Below are 15,036 nucleotides of genomic sequence, written 5' to 3'. Positions count from 1 at the left end.
CAACAAGTTGTAGAGTTTGATTGTAAACAAGTTGTAATTCAAATTCAAATAATATTAACAGACGTCTCTCACTCGCTAATTTGAGTATGAAAGATTTCTCTCTCAAACAAAATTATAACTGTGAAGAACCAATTTCTTGTTTCTTTGCACTGAGACTCCCTCAATGAATGTCAAACCATGGTTTCTCTGTCGTATTACCTGCTTCATTTTCTCAAGCAAATGGCCTCACGATCTCGTGATAGCCGACAGTGACTCTTTTTCTTCGTTTACTAGTTGATATTTTCCATTTTTTAGACACGTGATTAAAATCTATGTTGAAATTTGACAACAAAGCGTCTCATCTGGGTGCTTAATTAATTATAAAGACTCGACTCAGAATCTAAACAAAATCATCACTTCACGAGTGGACTCATAATGGACGACAAATACAATACACAAACAAAAACGTGCTTAAAAAGACTTGACTTTTAGTGACCTCGGCCTTATCGATTTTCTTCACACCTACAAAAGAAAAGAATCTCTCTGCTTTGGGTCTTCCCGTCCAGTCACTTTCCAGTTTTTATATATGTCCAAATCCTGAAATCCACTCATATCATTAAAACTAAAAGAAAGAATGTTCAGTAAATTGGATCCACATCAGCTAATCTGATGTTAATCTTACTTTCAAAAAGTCATTTAGGATTTGCTTTTTAATTCATATAGATTTCTGATATAATTATTTATGTTGTCGTAGATTTCATGCTGTTTCATAAAAAATGGGATTGTTTGCTGGGTTAGTCTGGTTTAAGGTGGAACCTGTCATCAAGAGAAACAATGAGAGTGGGTTGCTGGCTTGGTTGGTAGATGGGTCTTTCCGATGATCAAGTCAATAAGTGGAAACAACATTTTGTTGAAGTTTGTATTAAGAAAGGCTTCGGAATGAAGAATCATAGAGCAATGGAGAGTAAGCATTTGTTACCTTGACTGAAGTAGGTTTAGGGTTTAAATAGAGCGATCTGACATTTAGGGATCACTTTGTCTTGGAATTCTTTCTTTTCGCAATCGTTGGATTTGAGTTGGCTAAAGCTTTCCATAATGGGTTACAGTCTAATTCCAAATTAAGCTTTTAAAATCGTTAGTTGGTTCGAGAAAATGGTGAATATAGGATTAGGGTTTTGAAAATCCCCATCTAACCCCTCCTGTTGATTAATACTCCAAACCGAGGAACCCTACATCATTGAATATTGAGATCAACCTCAGCCAATTCTTCTTTAGATGATTACATGGTGAGAGCATCATTACCCACAATGTGAAAAGAGAAACCCTAACTATTTGATGTAGAAATTCATATGACTTAAGCATATGCAGATAGAGCAGGAGTCTTATCAGTCTTAGTCACCACATCTATTCCCAAAAGGTGGAGATGTTAAGCTTTTTTGTTTGCTAGTGTAAGGTTGGTGATCCTGAGAATCACATCTTCTTTGCCAAAGTCAAGCTTCCACCGACTTGGAAGGATACTTGGTTTGTGGTTTTGTGCTGTGTCTGCTGTGGGGCTCATAAGAAGCATGCACAACTATCATGAGAAAAAGAACGGTTGGTCTAAACCAACCATGTCTCTCTCTCTCTCTCTCTCCCTGCCTTGTTTAAAAAAAAAATTCAACTCTTGGAATTCAATTTGGTGGTCCTCTTTCGCTTTTCCTTTTTAACTGATCAAAATGGTTGTTTTGTTTGAAGATCATTGGTCGTTTAAGAACCTTATCTTCTTATATAATGTTAATATCCATCAAAATCGTGAATGTAAGAGTGAATAACTCAACTTAACAGTGGATAAGTTTTGGCTTTTTGTCTTTGTGGAACGGTTATTTTTCTCTATCGTTCTCCTTGTTTTCTTTTTTCTTTCATGTCTGCTTCTTTATTTTATTTTAATTATTTATTTATTTGTTCAACTCCGGTACCAGAGGGGCCATTGTTCTTATCGGGACACAAGAAAGTATGATATTTGTGGTTTCAACAAAATAGATTGCTATCTTGCTTCATCTTTCACAGTTTGCTTCTAAGAGTATGTTTATGCCATTATAGCGTTCTTAGACGTGCTCGTTATTGTTGAGACACAAGAGAAAATATCACCTTTGTGGTTGCTATAAGATGGATTGCTATCTTGCATCCATGAGTGGTGTGATCTTGACACAATCTGCTTCCAAGAACATGTTGGGGGTAATTGTATTACAAATTCTTCAAATACACAAAAATGAAATTGCAATACAATTGAGAGATGAAGATCTTTAGCAAATCCGAAGAGCTTGAAGTTGCAACTACGACTACCGATCGATGGGTTGAATCACACCTGGTGTTGTCTCTAGGTATTGTGCACCCTCTCCGGGTTCTTCGCACCACCCCTCCGTCACCTCCACTGGTGGTGTTCTTCTAGTCCCTTCGGTGGGCTGCTTTGCAATCCCAGCCCCTATATGGTATAATTTGGCCTTCCTCGACCCTGTTCGGGCCTTTTTGTCCCTGTCCCTGCCCTCGGCGCCGCTCATTCCCGCCCTTTGCCTTTGGCCCCGTCCCTTGTTGCCTTGTCCTTGGCCCTTTGGCCCTTTGTCCTCGATTGGCCCTGCCCCTGGCTCGGCCTATTGGCCTTGTCCCTAGCTTTAATTGGCCATATCTTTGGTCGTAAATATCAAATGTAAGACAGGTAGTAATTAAAATGCATATTAAAGTAATTAATACTTAAATTCCAAACTCAATTCTGGAAAATAAAATATTAAAGATGTCAACAAATAATCCAAAACTTAGATTCAATATGTATTTAACTATTTATACCCATTTAGATTTTAGAGAAATAGAGAAATCCAAATTTCTAGGGTTTTTTAATTTGCTCAAGGAAAACACAGAATAAAAGAGAGAGAGAGAGAGAGAGAGAGAGAGAGAGAGAGAGAGAGAGAGAGAGAGAGAGAGAGAGAGAGAGAGAGAAGAATTGTAATTAAATTTAGGCATATTTGAAAGTCAAGTCAATTATAAAGAATGTCACACAAACTCTTTTTGTAAACTTAGAAACATCAGAGATTCATAATTCAAAAGGAATTTGATAAATGAAAATTTTATCTTCAAAGTCAAGAATTTAAGCCGTAGGTAGGTATGTTTTCATTCACAACTGTTCAATAAATTGATATCTTTATTCAATACAAAAAAAATCATATTCAAAACCTTGTTAACAAGTAAATCGACAATAATTTAGTATTCAACAAAAAAAAAGTATTTTTTTCATAGTTAAAGAAAATGATGTTTTAGTTACAAACATAGCTATATGTTTTTAATAATTTTTTTTGAAATATCACAGTAGATTTGTTAGATATTCATGATGAGAAGTTAGGGTATAGATTTGTTAGATATTAATTCTTTATGTAATAGTTTTTATTATTTATAATATATTATCTCGCCTTAGTCAAAAAACAAAATCCATATTTTATTGAACTAAAAATGACTTTGTTGGAAAAATAAAAATTACCTTAAAAATAATATAAAAAGTGAATTTATAGTTTAATATGATCAAAGTGACTAAATATCAAAATCAAGACTCATATCAATGTTAGTATGAAGATCAGGGTAAAAATCTAGTACTATAGTACATAATCATCGTCAAATTAATATTAATATTAGAGCCAAAATTAGGGTCAGGATCATGGCCAAAATCAAATAGATGCTTATTACATTGGTAATGAGGTTATAGTTTATTTTTATTAATTTTCTACAAAACATGATCGTGTTTTTAAAATTTGACATGTGTCAAGTATCCACCTATATGTATTACAATTAATTTCTCTCCATGTGGGTGGAGGGTCCAGAGTCTTTAGACTTAAATCAGGGCCAAGATCAGGGTCAGGGCTAATATCAGGGCCAAGATTAGGGCCAGGATCAGGGCGAGAATCAGGGCCAAAATCGGGGCTAGGATCGGGGCCTGGGTCGGGGTCAAGATCGGGGCCAAAATTAGGGCCAAGATCGGGGCCAAAATCGGGGCCAAAATCGGGGCTTGGGTCGGGGCTAAAAATCGGGGACGGGGATGGGCTGGCGGCCGAGAGTAATCCCGGGCTCCCCTGGCCCTAGTTCAAGGCCGGAATATTTTGGCCCTAACCCGCCTTTAGGGCCAAAATCTTTAGCCCAAGCCCTATTCGGGCTCAGGGCGGGCTTAGGGCGGGTCAGGGCTGCCAGGGCCAAGCTTGCACCCCTACTTCAAGGAGCCAAAAAGCTAGAGCACAACACTTAGACAACTCAAGAAAGAAATGAACTTTGTAAAACAATGTGAGTGAGGAGTGTCTCTATTAGCACACCACATGCAAGGAAATGTTGGGTTTATATAGGCCTAAACCTCACCTTACACCCCTTAAGATTCTTAAGGCAATGAATTGGATTTAATCCATTCAATAACCTCAACCCCACTCATGGTAATGGCCATGAATGGTCATGAAGTTGAAATGAGAATTGATGATCAAGAGTTAGAATTGAAGTAAATTCCACCCTTCAAGTAACCCCACCACACCACCATGATCAAGACCATTAAGACCGATAACCAATGTTATTAAGAGCCTCATAACCAAGGTCATGAAAGGCCTCCTTTATTCATGGTGCCTCATTACCACCCTTACCTCATGGGTCCCACACACTAACAAAATAATTAAATAAAAGAAATGCAAAAATTAATTTTTGAAACTTAATATATAAATAATATAGATTTAAAAAAATTAAAAAAAAAAAAAAAACTAATAGAACATGTTTCAACTCTTATAGTGTTCATATTTTTTTTCATCTCAAAGTAGAGTTAGGATAATTTCTTACTAGAGCAAGGAAAGCCGCAAAGGATGTTGATTATGGTACACTACCAGCCTCAAATGCTTTAGTTGCTTTCTGTAGTTCAGTATTACCAATGAAACGTCCACAATCATGGTTGATCTTGATCTAACACATGAAGTTGGATTGTTGGCTGCATCAGTGAAAGTTTCCGGTGGGAAGTTATTGGTGGTCACTTAGTTGCACAACCGCCAATGGTTTAAGAAGTGCAAGACCTAGTTTCAGTTATGTCATGTTATGGTGATGTATCTTTGTTGTTTTCGTTGTTTGCCAAATGTAATGTTTCTCTTTATATGAAGGGAAGAAAACAACCTCGCTAACTCTCTGGTTTGGATGGCCCAGTCAATACCATGTCTAATGGTTTGACCTGTTTCCACTCTATGGCTTGCAAGTTAATGTAATAAAAATAAGAGTCCTTATTCATAACATGTGTTCAATCTAAAAATAAATCATTATTTCCAATGAAGGAAAAAATAATATTTTGAATTTTTACATTTTGAAATTTTCTTACAAAATAAAATTTATATTTATGCTCTGTTTACTTGTCAAATCAATACTAGGAATCAATCAAGCCATCCAAACAATCTCTTAATAATATTTATTAAAGTAAAATTACATAGAAAAACTGCACTTAATACCACCCAATTCGTCCTTTTTCACTTGTTAAGTCAATCCACTTATGTGATAGTATCTTACTAGGTAGCGAACTAGTCTGAGTTGAGAAAACTACCAAAAGACAATCATTCTAATGATAAGAAGAGATTCCGTTCATGGAACAGTGCCTTAAAGCTCTTGATCAACGCTTGCAGTCAACAACCTCTATTTTAAGTTGGCACACATCCAAAATTAGTAATAATTGGCATATGCACTTCCCATTCCACACAATTGAGAAATTCAAGACTTTAACGCTGTAAGGTTACATGCCACTATATGTGGTTCATGGTGATGGTCCACAATGGCACGCTCTTGAACCCTCATTCCATTGATTTGAAAAAGGAATGAAATCTCTATTGACAATTTTTTGTCAAAGAAAACAACTACTTTGTTACGGCCACAATAGCTTGTAAGACTTGTCAAGTCTTCCATTCCATTTCATAGTGGGGTGAATAAAGAGAGAGAATCAATAGACTGACTAGGTGATATTGAGAACCTGGCACCTTAGTGGAAATGGGTTTAGTTTCTCAACCAGCAGAACTTGAAACTATGAGAGCTGAGATCAAATATAGTATACTTTCAGCTGATTCCCCAACGTGTAAGCTCAGAGAAGCCTCTATGTGAGTTGGGATCATTGTCCTCTCCTCACACACCCCTCTCCCACATATAAGAGTAGAGCTATAAATACCATTAGATGGACTCCTTCTAAATGTGTGATGGAGATATGTGAGAAGATTCAGACTCCTTATTTGTTTCAAAACTCGCATTTTCAAGTGTAAATTTCCCCTTGGATGAATACATTATCTAGTTTGTCACATAGAAGAGTGATGTGAGAAACACAACTGCAGGATATATAGAATACATCTAAATAAGTTGCATATCAGATTTCAAATTCAAGTTCTATAATCTTCAGTATATATTTGTTTTTTTTTCATCGTCAATGGATTGGTCTCTGTGCTCGCATAATCCTAGACTCTCTCAAAACTCTCTTTTGCAATTAACCCAGAACTTTTTTTTGGCAGAAATTTCTCATCTTCAGCTGTAACGATTTGATTTTACACTACAGGCACGACTAGTTTTCATTGTTGTTTCTTTTATAATCATCTAAGCAGATTTTGATTCATCAGTGTATCTTTCTTTTCATCATCAACCAGCCATAGCAATTGAGGGCCCACAGGCCCAAGGGGTAGGTAGAAAGTTCAAAGCCATGACTTCCTTGAACTTATTGCCTTTATATAGAAGGCTGCTACTGCTGTGTTAGAACTTAGAAGCACATCCACTATATCTAATAGTACAAGAGCTGTTTGGTTGCACCTCTTCACAACAGTACAAGGTGGTTAAATGACCACCCTACCCCCATATTTAATGCTTGGGCAGGCCGGCCCATGCTGTCACAGGGGCCACACAAGCAGCATTCTTAGCCCATATCAACATAATTATCACTCTTTCAAAAACATGTTGGTGGATCACAAATTTCATTCTGCAATGGGAGTCAAGGAAGCAGATGGAAATAGGGTTGTTGAAGAAAATATATTTATGAGTTCACAGAAGTGATCCAGTGGTAAATTGTAAACACACTCCCTCGAATGTTATTTGCAGTTTCCACAGTCTAGTTCGACATCCCAATCAAGCTTCAACTACTAATAACAACCCTAAATTTGCAGGTGTATATACATATATTCATAGCATCATAATAATATCAGATGAAGCTCCATTTGGTCGCCCGTGAGGAAAGTGATTTAGTCCAATGGATTTCTCTCTTCAACCACGATATTTTTGTTCAACATCTTAGAAATGAAAAGAAGAACCATCTTCTATCCAAGTTTGTTTTGGGTACTCAAACATCTACCACTCCCTTCTGATTGACCCAGTACTCCATAATCTTTAATACTTACTGCTACCAGGAAAAAGAAAACGTCTATGTGGTCAAATAAATTATCTGCATAAATTTGTCTGGCACAGTTCAAATTTTATGGACAGACAGATTTCAAGGTCCTCTGTTTACAGTTCACGTTTCAGCCCAAATAGAGCTTGCCAAGTAACACAAAGCTCAGAAAATCTGGGAATTTGGAAACAAGAATCGACAAATAGAGATGTCCCAAAAAATACAAGGATATATGGTGTACATATAAATAGATTAATTTAGAGTAACCCAGCAGTTGATCAAAATCAAAGTTTATATGGCTGAAAATCGGTAGACAATCCAAAAAGCTTATCAAAGTACAACATGAAAATACCTCAAAATGCAGAAAGCTCTTGATGCATCGATATCTGATCCAACTTAGATCAGTTGTAAATCACACATAAATCTAATAGATATTGGTATCGTATGAGATCCGTTTGGGAATAATATCCAAATCCTGATCCAACTCGGGCCAATTATGGATCACACACAAACTGAATAGGCATTGATATCATGGTATCATACTAGATTCAATTAAGCTGTTAAAGAGTAAACTTCAACTTTTCCCCATCTACCAAATGCATTGATCTCCAAGATTCTATCATTCAGTATCTGGTTAAGATCCTCCTAACTGATACAAACTACACAGGAGTAACATGCATATAGATAAGAAAACTGAACTGAATTTAGGGCAAAACTCAGCAAGAGATGCTCAAAATACTCATGTCCTGTATTGAAAAAACAAAGAAAATTAACCTGCTAGTATCTACAAAAGCTCAAAGTGGCTCATGACAATTCTGTCATCCAAAATCTGTTTCTTAGGCAGTGTTTTTGCCTTAAAATATTTACTATATTTAAAAAAACCAAAAATAATTGTTTAAGGATAAGAAAAAAGTCTATTTGCCAACATGTAACACAAAAAGGATGAAGTTCTCCGAAAATCAATATAAAGATATACACAGATCAGTAAGAGAGGCTATTTTACAGAAATACAATGCAAAAATTGGAAAGTATGCTGTTTTTCCAAGTCAACAAGAGTATATTGATCATTGGGATTCTTGGGACCATTGAAGACTCCACCTCTACCATATTGTGCTGGATCCCTCCCCTCATTCAAATCCAGCTAAAATATGCTTCCTGGTCATGTCCCACCAAAAAGAAAAAAGGGGCCAACAGAAGAAAAAATGAAAAATTATACAAAATAATTGATTTCCAGGAAAACAATTTATGTTGAAATAAACAAAGCCACAATAACATTGTCCATGCAGAAAACATTGCCTTCACGTCTGCCATACCCATAAAAGACATCTTAGATGAAATAACATTTTGTCTTTTAGAGGGCTTTTAAAGCCGTGATACTGGCCGCTGAAGAACCTGACACCAGCAACAGTGAAAACTTACAACTTAACAGTGCCAATATTGATCCACAGTTTCTTGAGTCTAAACAAATCCTCAACAATGCCAATGTTAATGTAATAACAATGTACAAAACTGTGATCCGTTACTCTTTAAGTATGGGGGTTATTACAGAATTTAGTTCATTAGTCAGATCAAAATTGTGAAAGAAAAAAGTTAGGAGAGGTTCATAGTTTAAGCCATTATAAAAATGCACTGGAGTACCAGTTTTACCTTCAATAATTCATGAACTTGTGTTCTGGTCCCTGCTTCTAGCCAATTTTGCTTGAACTAATTTGTCCACAATGGCAGGTTCAAGGTGTGTTGGGTCCAGACACCTCTCAGCAGCTGCAACAACTACCTGTACACCCCCAAAAAAAAAAAACCCATTGGTTGTATTGAGATACAAGGAGACTACTTTTCTGAGTATGGCAGCACAGGGGTGTGGACTTCAATGCAGTTTTTGTAAACAAACAAGTATAATCTATCAAAAACCATACAAGAATACATGTATATGTAGGAAGGAGGAAGCACAAGCAAATAATCCAGCAGATCTTGCTCCAAACTGAAACTGAGTTTAAATGAAAAAAATATAGTCCATGATTGGGACATTCTGATTATATCCTTGGTTCTAAAAAGAAGACTCTTAAGCAGGCCAGCTCGATGTTGGCATGTTGTGCCAAGAAATGCAATGTGTAATATTGAGCAACTAATCTCCAGTTTCATTTAATAGGTAATTTGTTATTTTCCATAGGGGAAGGCACTGCTAACCAGACTGAACCAAGCGGAACCTCGAACCAACCTGAAGAAAGCTCAAGGATGGACTTGATTTTTCACACCCCATGTTGGATCTATTCAAACCACATGGAAACCCAAGTATACCACTGAGGATGTGCCAGGGTTAGGCAGGCACACAGCTTCAGCCTGCCCAACTCATCGCCCAATGTTCACTTCTATCTACAATGAAAATCTGACGCAGTTAAAACAATATTCTTTTACCTCATCCAATAGGAAATCTATGGCAGCTTCATCTTCAACAATTTCTTTCAAAGGAGATCTCAGGAACTGAATATCCAACTGTATTTGCTGAAATCCACTCCGATTGAAAGTCTGGAGCCGGACGAATTCTTGCAAGCTCTTAAGGCATAGTTTCACTGCTGTAGATATAACAGACTCCTAGAAGTTTACAACAAATGTCAGATAAATCTCTCTACGAATCTGATTAGTTCTTTGATTTAAAAAAAAAAAAAAAAAAAAAGAAAAATCTGATTAGTCACTTCATTACCAAAAGAATACCTGTGTATATTCAAGTTTTGTGAAAATTTCCATTTTTTGCTTGAATAGCTTTGCTAGATGTGTTTCGAGAAGCTGGCTCCGGGCACGCTGTGTATTTGAACGGGTCATTTTATCTTCACGCGTTGAGTTGCTGCGGGAGGAAGCAGTGCTACCATTGCTGTCAGCTCGTCGGTGTTTGCGGTTGATACCTTGAGGTAAAATCTGCTTTACTTCGGCGCCTATTGCTTCCAACTAAAGACCGGAAAGACATACAGAGAAGCTAAGCATAAGCCCTTTTAAAATAATGTATATATCATCAGTAAACTGGTAACTTATATCAGTACAAGACGGTAACCAAAACTGACAAGAAAATTTGAAGAACAAGAATGTGTTGAAACTTAAAATATTCTTTTTGAAGAGAAGTGTTCTGCCCATTTTGAATCTTAGGACATCCTGTTTGTATGACCCATTTTTCACCACATGGACTAGTCAACATGTAACTCCAGCCATTGGATATATACAATCGCTTGGATAAATCATACGTTAAATTTGGTGGCTTATCTCAAAGGTGTGTTCCCACGCATTCCCCTAACAATTTCAGATCATTCTTCTAACATGTGGCAGTCCAGAAACAAATCAGTCCACAGTAAAATAATACCATGGACACCAGTCTCAAATTTGGGGCCATCCAGACAGGGAGACACTGCCACCTGGCCCCAAAAAGAAAAGGTCCACAGGCAGAATGCCTTCCACCTGGATAGCAGTAGGAAACTTGCTCCCCTCATTGAAATCTGAACTTTCAAAAATGGAGGGGAAGAAAAAACAAAAAAACCTTAGGGACATAGAATTTGAACATACCTCTTGAAGAAATAGATCAACGAACATATGCACTTCTCTTGGTTCCTTGTGCTGTTTGATTATTGTTAAGTTCAATCAGATGATATCCAACAATTCCCTCAAGTTCAGTGAGACAAAAATTACAAACCTACCTTGATCCAGTTTGGTGTCATAAACCTTTTCCTCAGAAGGACAGATACTTTCTGGGTTCTCATATTGATATACTGCAAAGAAAAGTATTCATGAGATTAAGTACTGGAACATTAATAACATCCACACATTTTTGAGACATGGATTGCAGTAGCATTTCTTATTGTTTTCTGTGATGAAACAGTGAACTGGTTCTATTCAACATCACAATTCTCAATCATTTGAAACTAATATTGCCAAGGGACTCAAAACCAGTGCTTAAGGGTACTGGCTAACATTAGATATCTTGAGAAAACAACCACTTTCCCATCTCATGTTTAAATATTTTTTCCTCCACGGAACCAACCCAATTGGTAACATGGAGTTTTTGAGAACAGGACTGATGGAAACCAGGGATCTAGGATTTAATTGATTGATGCAAGACCTACATCTAGGTTCAGCAGTAATCTAGGGTTTGCAGTACGCTATGATTGATGGGTTTGGCTGGAAAGAGTGTCTAGTGTTGGGAATGGGGTAGGGTTAGGCTTGGCTAGGGTTTTGAATTTCAAGTCTAATTGTTTGCTGTAATTTTATTTTCAGAATTGAATTCTAAGTCTAGGGGTTTTGGAAATTAGGGTTTCTTAAGATTCTGGGGTTTGAATTGGGGTTAGGTTTAGGATCGAGTGTCTCTTTGGGTTGAGGGAAGTTAATTCTAAAAGGGCTTAGGGTTTGGATGAATGGTTAGAGAAAATTAGGAATTTGAAAATTTAGGGTTTTAGGGTTTCTAATGAAGAAGATGAAGAGTAAGGATTTCTAGGGTTTAGGGAAAAGGGGAGGGACTGAACTGGGAACCAAAGGTAGGTTGGGGGAGCTGTCTAGTTCCTAAAAGGGGTGGGTATTGGTCAAGGGAAGCATACGGTTTTAGGTTAGGTAAAATTTCTGGTGTTTAGTTTTCCTGGGATTTTCTATGCTGCCGCAAGTTAGAAGAAGGGGGAAGTAAGAAAAGAGGGCTGGGATTGATAAGAAGAGAGTGTTTAAGGGATTGGGGCTGATGGAGGGGATAGGGGGCTGCTGCAGGGTACAGGAAAGGGGAGAGATGCTATATGATGGGGGAGGGGGCTGTAACAGTAGGTTTTAGGGTTTGGGAGGATGGGGAAGGCTGCAGATGGAAGGGATGAGAGGGGAATCGCTGGACTAGGGGTGGGGTGTTTTACTTTTACCTACTTGAAGGATGCATAGGATTCAACGAATTCTCCAAGTTCTGCAGAATTCTTCACAAGTAGCAGCCACAAGTTCCCTCCAAGGGAAGCCATGAGTCCAACCTCTTAGCTCATTCAATTCTCAATTTAATTCAATAATTATAATCTGATTCGGTACAAGCTAAAGAGGCTTATTTATAGCCTTCAAGAAGGAACTCACACTAGGATTGGATTTTTGAAAATTGCTCAAACTAGGAATCCTACTTGGACCAAGGACTCTTAGTCATACAATGACTCAATCATATCTTACTCTAGAAGGATCCAAATTGAAAAATAAAAGTAGTTATGGAATACTTGTAGGAAGTAGGCTGTAACTAGGAGAATCTCTTACTACTTGGGAATCCCAACCTAACTAGGACTCTTCAGTAACTAAACAAATAAGGACTCAAATTAAAAAATAAAAGTAGATCTAAACCCCTACTAGGACTTTGAATCAAATTAGGTCAGATTGGGCTTTACTAGGGGTCCCAAATACCCCTATGCTGGCTGAAATTCCCTGGGTTGCTGGTAGGGCCACAGGGTACTAGTAACCCCCTCAGCCCTCTCAAGGAGACTTGGTTTGTCCACATGGCCTGTATACCCTAGCAAATGGCTTCCCTAATAGGGTTCTTTTTTGCTTTTAAAGAGACTTATCCAAATGAACTATGATTACCAGTTCATGGTGTGGGTTATGAGGAGCATGCATAAATACAGACTTGCACCTGTTGCTCATGTCACCATCAAATCCAGAAGCGAATAATAAATGATATTACAGTTGGTCTAACATTCTCAGGGTTTCTATTGGATTATTAGCACAGCAGTCAAGGCAAACCAAGTTGTGCAAGTTCTATTTTTTTATTTCCCCTCTTATCATTCATTGTTTAGTATGCTAAAATATATACCGTACATCCTCAAATATCAGCATTAGGACACATCAAGTCATCAAAAACCGATATTAAGCCACATAAAGTCATAAAAAATCAACACAGAACTGAAAGACAAAATTTAAACAGACAAGCTATTGGAAGTTAGCTACACTTAAAAAATGCCTTTTATCTATACAGTTCTTGATTTGGTCATTGTCCTAATATGCCTAGCCAAACATTTGGTTCATACAGTTCCTAGAAAACGATCTTATCTATAAGTATCTAAACTGCTCTAAAGTTTGAGAAATGTTTCAGTTCTCTAAGAAGTTTGATAGGCCAACTGATTATATTTTAACATGAGTTTTCGAATAAGGTGGTGCATAAAACCAGCTCTCCAACAAATTTAAGTTTGCTTCAAATTGAGTTATATTGAAGGGAATTATGTTTAGGTCAGACGTTATATAGTGCAGCAAATGAAGGCTGTCAAAATTCGTTCTCAATGGAAATATATTTTTAAAATGTCACAACAATTTACCATTTTTTACCACTCTTATGGTTTTTTCTTGGCAATCTTTTAAGATTTGATCAGCAATGAAAGGTGAAAATTTCACCTAAAATCCAATTTTCGTTCTTAAACTAAGGGTTGACTATTATCCTTCTGAAAATTTATTTGAAACTATTATTATTAGATTCCTTTTTTTTTTTTTTTTTTTTTGGGGTGGGGGTGGGGGGGTGTTTGGGGTTGTGTGCATTATCTGCTTATTTATGAAAAGCATCTTAAGAAGGTTCTGTTTACTTAAATTATATTACGCATAAATAAGGGCCTAACCTTGTTTGATACCGCTAAGGTGATAGTCAAATAGGCCTTAGGAAATCCACCTAGGTGGACCCTTCCTTCAAATTCTTAGTATTCTAGGCAATCTCACCCCTCCATTTCTTTTCATTGTCACCTACGGTTTCAATCGTGCCGCCAATCGACCCCCCTTTGGGAGGACATTAGAGCCATCTCTTCTTCCTCCCTTGATCTCCTCTGGGTTATTGGTGGGGATTTAACATCATTAGATTCTCCGATGAGTGTGTCGGTGGTTCCTCTTTGGATCTTGTCGCGATGGATGACTTCAATGCCTGCATTGATGACTCGGTTATCGCCAACCTTTGTTGGTCGGGCCATCCCCTTACTTGGCATAATCACCGTTTTGGTGCGGCCAAAATTGCCTCCAAGCTGGATCACTTCCTAGTGAATCCTTCTTAGTTATCTTCCTTCCCTTCTTCCCATGTCTCTTTCTCTAACTCTAATCTCTCCAATCACTCTCCTTGCTTTATCAAGCTTTCTCCTCCCACTTCCTTTGGTCCAAAATCGATCAAATTTTTTGATATGTGGACTGCAGACCCTTCCTTCATCCCCACTGTTCGTGAAGCTTGGTCTAAACCGGTCCACTTCACTCTCTCCCTCTTATTGCCTTTGCTCGAAAGCTTCGCAACACTAAGGAAGCTCTTCGATCTTGGAACTCCTCCTTTGGCAACATCAATTCTAGGGTCACCTCCTGTAGATCAAATCTTAAACTCACTCAATCCCTCCCTTGCTAAGAAATGAGAAAACCCTCTCCTCTGAGCTTGCTTCCCTCCTCTCCTCTGAAGAAAGCTTCTTCCGCCAGAAAGTCAGAATCAAATGGCTTGAGCTCGGGACTCCAATTTTGCTTGCTTCCACCAATCTCTCAAGGCCCGAAACAACTTCAACTTCATCCCCTCCCTCATCACTAATAATGGTACTTGCATTTCCGATCCCACAACCATCAAGGCCGAGATCATCTCCTTCTTCCTCCCCGCACCCCCTCCCCCCCAACCTCATTAATAAAGTCATCGATCCTTCTATAGTCTCCTCCCTCAATGCATCCCTTCCTAGGAAGAAATCCTTCTT

The 15,036-nt window shown here is 37.7% G+C and overlaps 1 protein-coding gene across 3 annotated transcripts in view; it reads right to left on the bottom strand.

The window, feature by feature from the left end:
* Positions 1–7,408: 7,408 nt before the first annotated feature.
* The window catches only part of LOC149011164 (Vps51/Vps67 family (components of vesicular transport) protein), a 55,967-nt gene continuing 48,339 nt past the window's right edge, over positions 7,409–15,036 (bottom strand). Inside the window, exons 16-22 of one of the 3 annotated variants that reach the window (XR_016174401.1) lie at positions 11,038–11,109; positions 10,907–10,957; positions 10,070–10,300; positions 9,773–9,949; positions 9,008–9,134; positions 8,674–8,752; positions 7,409–8,515 (exon numbers count right to left, since the gene is read on the bottom strand). Coding sequence is in view for 2 of the 3 variants with exons in the window: in XM_089161208.1 (XP_089017334.1) it covers positions 9,018–9,134; positions 9,773–9,949; positions 10,070–10,300; positions 10,907–10,957; positions 11,038–11,109 (648 nt within the window). In the remaining variant the exon portion in view is untranslated. The other 2 variants (XM_089161208.1, XM_089161209.1) reach the window with 2 other exon arrangements.

This window comes from Hakea prostrata, chromosome 7 (genome assembly GCF_041222555.1).
Source record: "Hakea prostrata isolate BN-2017 chromosome 7, UWA_Hpros_2, whole genome shotgun sequence".
In the NCBI taxonomy this organism is placed as follows: domain Eukaryota; kingdom Viridiplantae; phylum Streptophyta; class Magnoliopsida; order Proteales; family Proteaceae; genus Hakea; species Hakea prostrata.
Note: the sequence above shows the minus strand (reverse complement) of the source record. Positions and strands in the feature narration are given on the sequence as shown.